At 53.3% G+C, this 6,000-nt stretch overlaps 2 protein-coding genes across 2 annotated transcripts; both read left to right on the top strand.

The window, feature by feature from the left end:
* CGCS363_v004664 (uncharacterized protein) lies at positions 1-490 on the top strand (the record flags this gene model as incomplete). Its single annotated transcript, XM_036636513.1, has 3 exons — positions 1-91; positions 144-284; positions 342-490. The coding sequence occupies 3 exons, from the start codon at positions 1-3 to the stop codon at positions 488-490; spliced, it is 381 nt and encodes a 126-aa protein (XP_036498688.1).
* Positions 491-1,627: 1,137 nt separating this feature from the next.
* CGCS363_v004663 (uncharacterized protein) lies at positions 1,628-2,404 on the top strand (the record flags this gene model as incomplete). The annotated part of the gene is made up of 1 exon (XM_036636512.1): positions 1,628-2,404. One exon carries the CDS (start codon positions 1,628-1,630, stop codon positions 2,402-2,404), a length of 777 nt encoding a protein of 258 aa, XP_036498683.1.
* Between the last annotated feature and the right edge of the window lie 3,596 nt (positions 2,405-6,000).

Here is a 6,000-nt window from a genome sequence, read left to right as displayed (position 1 = left end):
ATGCGCAACGGCCTGCACCAGCACGCTCTCGCCCATCTCGTGGCCCGTGACCGCCCTTTTGCTCTCGGCCAGGGACCAGTATCGCCCGCAGGTGATCTCCATCATCTTCAAGTCCGGCAGTTGCAGATGGCAGTGGGTTACAGCGTCTCGGCAGGCCGTCGAACGGAGCACTGCATGCCTTAGCGGCTCGTCGGCCATCGTCCGGAACCCTACCTGCACGGCACATCACGAGTTCGCATCTGCTGCTGATAGTGTCACGAACGCTGACGTCGTTGCAAGAAGGGGTGACTAACCAGCAATCCCGTGTTCTTATCTGAATCCTAACCAGATCTGATGGACAGCTGCCGTCAGAAACAGAGCCCCAAAGTCACAGCCCGATATAGCTGAGCCAACGGTCGATGGTTTCCAAGGGACCTATATCGGGATTGTCTTGAGTTCTGACGATGACGGCGCTATGATGGCACAATCCCTCTTTTGCCGACGCCAATGACTCGAGTCGTGGCGAAATAGGTCATTCGGGGCATTGCTTGACCGACCATGCTAGATTACACATTACGAAACCGACGGGCACGATATGAATTGGCATCTTCATCACGGCCGGTCATTCCTCCACAACGGCCGGCGCCGATTTCCCCAGGGGACCCGCCGCGCCAACCTCGTCTCTCCGATACCAGCGCGAGAAACTCGAGACGACGGCGCGCACTAGAAGTTTCCGTTTCCGATCACTTGGGTCCCGCAAGCCGACTTCTCATTCGCCTAGAATACGATATCCCGCCGCTCGTTCGGACTCTCTTATGCGGTAAGCAGGACAGACTTGCACGCAAACACACAGGCACATACACATGCACACACACAGACGGTGAGGGTAGTGAGTGCACCTTCTCGCTCCCGCAAGAGGCGGTCGAGAAACAGCAAACCAAACTCTGAATGGTATCATTGCCGATAGCTGTACGACTGTGTTTTAGGGGCCTCGGACGCGTGGGTGTAACTTGGACTTTCCTTTGGTTTACGGGTACTGGTGGACCGGCAACCTCCTCGCACGCTGGCAACCTCCTCAATGTACGAGCAGACCGCAAGAAACAAATTCCCGCCTCAGACCCATGGGCCAAGGCATGCGAGGGCGAAGCTTGAGCCAAGACCCCAAAGTCAATCTGGGTTTCGTTAAAGGGGTGGTGGGATGGAGGGCGATGAAATGTCTCCGTGCACATGACGACCGCGGGTTGCCCGCGCCGTGAGGCTCTTGTGACGGACGCCTCGCCGGCTGCGACGGATGTCGGGAGCTTCGGTGCGTGACAGCTGTCTGTACTCCCATCTCTTCCGGCACAACTCACTATCTTGATCAAATGACCACCGTCGCCGGTCAACGATTGACTCCGGAAGCCCCGTTGATTGTTGAACGCGCAGGCGCGAGATTCGTCGTGCTCCTTTATCCTGCTCCGATGACCCCGGAATGAATACATTCTGCCCTGAGCGTCTGTCGTCATACCTGCCGCCGAGTCAGGGCGTCTCCAGCCAGTTGATACACACCAAATTAACCCCCTCTTCCTCTCGACGCCCAACGAATGCTGATGACGACCTTACGGTCGGAAGGTCAGAAGAGAGAGAGACGAACAACTCAACGCCCACCATGAGCTCCTCGAAAACCCTCACGCCGCCGCTCGACGAAGGCTCGCCGCAGCTCAAGTTCTACAGAATGGAGCGTCCGACGGGACAGCTCTTCGAGCTCAAGGAGATGCAGAAGCAGCAGCTGACGGGGCTCGACGAGGCGGACGAGGTCCCTCCACCCCCTGGCCCCCCTCCAATGGCTCCTCCCCCTCCCCCGCCCCCTTTTGAGAGCGCCGAGCGCGGGCTGCGAGAATTCAACTACAACGGACGAGACATCAAACCCCGCAACAGCGAACGCAGCTCGGGCGCCCTCGGGCGGCATCGTGTTAGTTCGTACTCTATCTACTCCGACTATTCGTCTCATCCCTCTTCGGACGATGGTCGCCGTGGTGACGATGGAGGACGTCGTGATGCCGTGAACACGGGCGGCGGTGGTGGGAGCGGAGGGAGTGTACCGCAGATCCAACATGTCGAGCATCCGCCGAGACGGAATCTGAGTATGAGGGCTGCGCCGCCGACGCATTCGAGAAGCACTTCCGGTAACAGTCGCAGCAGCGGCCGGGGTGGCGGCTTGGTCGTCTCGCAGCCGCCGCCGACCTATGCGCCGTCCCGGGAGTTGTACAATCGTGTGCGATTCGCAGAACAGGAGCGCATCCGCCGGGAGGAGTCGAGGGCACCGGGGCCGCGGCGCATCGAGATGGTCGACGTCGTGGGCGGTCCCAGTGTAGGTGCGATGTGGGTGTTTGCGTGCTGTTACTTCTTCTGGTATCGTTGTTTGATGGACGGCGAGGACTTTTGACAACGAAGTTGTTCTCGACGTCACGAACACCACCAGCTCCGAGCCCCTTTTCTTATTTCCTTTCTCTTCCCCCCCTTTTCTCTTTCCGTCTTCTTCTCTGCTGGATGACTCCACCTCGGCCTTGAACCCAGGCATATCGTCGCCAAGGGTGTAAGTCGGCAACTTGTATCTCTCCTCGTGATGATACCGAGGATCATGGTCGCCTGCAAGACGGTGAACGACGTGACGATGCGACGACCCCATGACGGAACGCCATTTTTCTTTCCAACCTTCTCGAAGCCCACTCTCCAAAATCAAGTCGAAGGCGCCGTCATCTTCGTCCACGTCGATTCAACGGTTGCGATTCAGTTTCGCTGATGCTCGGCCGGAGGGTTGTGAAGTGTGAGGGCGACACCACCTACGTCCTTTTTCAACAAGGACAAATGGAGAGGCAGACCAGCCCGTCGTTGCCTCTCAGCAAAAAAAGAGCAACGATAACAACACAAAAAGACAGTGACAGAATCGGCATTTCTACCAGGTAACAGAAAGAAATGACCACAAGTTTGCGTATTGTTTGGTTTTTTGGGATGTTTCTTCCAACTTGGTTCTCTCAGGTCCGGGAATCTTGGGGAGTTTTGTTAATGGGACATTTGGGATATATGTCTTGTGTAACTATAGAACGGGATGCGCTTCATCATGTGAGAAATGACTAGCGGAACGGCCGTCCGGCTGTTCCGCGTGTACGGGTATATGGGGGAATTGGTTATGAGATAGCATATTATATATACACGAACGCCGTCTTGCAATCATAATCCCTGTGCGAGGGGGGGAAGGGGTGGGAGATGTGAACCCCTCAAATCTGAGTAAATGCAAGTATTTGTGTTTTTTTTTGGTTTCTGCTGTGCCGTGTCTGTCTCTGCATCTGAACTCTCTTTTACCGCGGGGTTTTGACGGTTTCTGACATGGGTTCGTCCTGGCTTTTGGATCCCCGAGTCGATGGTCCGACGATCTTATGCGTTGTTGGGAACCCCGGGAGACCGGCCGGCCACCCCCCCGGCTGCTTACACGATGCATGGGTTTGCAGGAGAACCTGCGGAGAATTTTCGAGACAGCTTGCGTTGGGCTTTCTGTTATGTGGTCTTTTTTCTGGGTACATGATATATTTGGAGGTATATCACGGGGCACCGGTTCTCGGGGAAACGAGCCCGTTCTTCTGTAGCCCGGTCTCGACAACCGTTTTGCTTTGCTCCATGACGGACAAGGATCCTATTCTTCTCCGTATACAATAGTATCTTCGTGAATTTCGTTAGATCGTCATCATGAAGACAATTCGAATGTAGGGGAAGCTTGGTGAAGGGCTTCTACTAGTAACTTGAGAGGGAAACGAGGGGGTGTATCAGGCAATTCATGCCGTTCGACGCCGGTTCTCGATAAATATTGGGGGTCCAATACTGGATGATTTCTAACGCCATGCATTGTCAGCGGTATCATGGAGCGGGGTGAAAACCTGATTTACTGCCGGCGGGTTGAAAGTGCTTGCAGGAGCACGTCGCTTGTGCCGTCAGGTTGGCGTTCTTCAAAGGCATGGCCGCGTCACGTCGACATCGAGAGCCAAGTGAGGTTCTGGGCTATCTGGGATGAGATTCGAGCTATTTATCCAATAGCAGGTTCTATGGCGTGACAAGAGCTCACCAGAGTCCAATAGCTCTCTCCCAGACGGCTACTATTCTAGAAAATGACGCCGGCGGGTATGGAGTAGGCTACATCTAAGTTTTCAACTACTCCAGCAGATTTTCACAGATTTGATTACCTACCGTCATCAAGATGCGAGTATTCAATCGGATAATCTAGAAGCTCTAGGCCAGGATACCTGGGGCATCCGTGTGGAAGGGGGTCGTTTGATGGGCACTTTGTATGCCGTCTGACAAGACCAAGAGGCCTTTTACGATTGTCTGAGTATCCTTGCAAACCCGATAGAGTCAGATGTGATACGTTGCGTGTCTAGATCTGTTCTTCTCCCCAGCGTCAACTTAAATAGGTAGCGTATGAGTATTACCCATAAACTTCAGGGACCCCGGCTTCGACGGCTCTCTCTGACGTACGGAGGGGACCTCGTGATGGCTACATATAGAGGCTTGAACAGGCCCCCGAGCCGAGATTTCGTGGGCTTCTCAATAATGATTTTCCGTCAACAGGTAGGGTTTCGATAACATATAACTATGACCAGTTGATGTTTAGAAGCAGGCTGCTAGTGAACAAGTATAAGTTTCAAGAAGGTCGACGTATGAGGAGTTCAACACCAACCCGCGGAATTTATTGATGGTCGATTCGGCGCGAAGGCGAATGCAATCGATCAGCTTGGTAACACACGGTACAGTCCAGACTAGGGTTACGGATGTGACTTTCGCGACGGAGAGGTTGCGGACACATGCTAGAACAGAATCCCGGTGTCATTCGGCCCTCTGTTGTGGCTAATATTGGGTTTAATTCAATACAATACTCGGCGCACTTGCTTAATCTGTTCTGCGCTACGTACTGGCCAATCTTCTTGCTACGAGCACCTAGCCTCGCACATAGAGGGGACTCGGCGTTGAAACGTCTGAAAGAGTTCAAAGAAGGCTCGCAAATTCGGCTTGGAGACGACTTCAGAGCAAATACATGTCCCGGATTAAATACCAAGCACGCTGTCTATGCTTTATTTCCACCGGGGCGAAGAAGCAGGATGCGGTCCCAGCCCGTTTACGTCGCATGAGACAAGGTACAGTAGGGCTTCCTCGTCGAATGAGCTCTGAAAACAGCTATTCACTACCAAATGGGGTCTTTCCAAGATACATAAGGACTCTTTGTTTGACCAGCCAGTCTATATTTACTGCCGGCTTGGTGCTCAGAACGGATAGAATAGATGTTGTTCTCCGCCAACTTGAGATTGTAACACCACGCAGGCGGCTCAACACTTGGTCACGTTGCGGGAGACAACAACCCATGCCACATTGCCGAGTCTCAGCTTAACTTCCAAGTCAACTTCAAAGGGCTTGAACACCCCACAGGAAGGAGACGAGCCCCCTCCCACGAGAACCTCACGTCGTCTCCCACCATAAACCCACCTCCTCATCATAACTCTTCATCAACTCGCCCGGCTAGCTCAATCGGTAGAGCGTGAGACTCTTAATCTCAAGGTTGTGGGTTCGACCCGTAAGCACCATCTGTTCCTGAACATACGTCGTCTGCATGTATTCTAACATCATCACAGCCACGTCGGGCTCAATTCCCGTCCGCGATTGCAGCGCACACAACTCGTTTTCTTTTTTGCCTGTCCAGAGTTTCGTCAAACTTTTTGGTGTCTTCTGGGATACTAAGCCCAGACAGCTCTTCAAGTCACAATAATTATGGTGCGGAGGGGCTTAAGGGTTGAGGGATTTAACTTGGTAAACAAGCTGTTTACTTTCTTACTGTGTTTACCCCTGCCTTGTGGAATTCACAACCTGCACAACTTCTGCTCTGCGAATGACATGACATAACAATGTCTGGACCACTAAGGTGCTTTCAGAATCTGGTCTTGGTTGTGTGCTGATAGCTTGTCCAACAGATGTTGTTCGGATTTGCCCTCTTTATGCTCT

The sequence above is a fragment of the Colletotrichum siamense genome (assembly GCF_013390195.1).
Source record: "Colletotrichum siamense strain Cg363 chromosome Unknown KSG_Cg363_contig03, whole genome shotgun sequence".
NCBI lineage: Eukaryota > Fungi > Ascomycota > Sordariomycetes > Glomerellales > Glomerellaceae > Colletotrichum > Colletotrichum siamense.
This window is presented reverse-complemented; position numbering and strand designations above follow the sequence as displayed.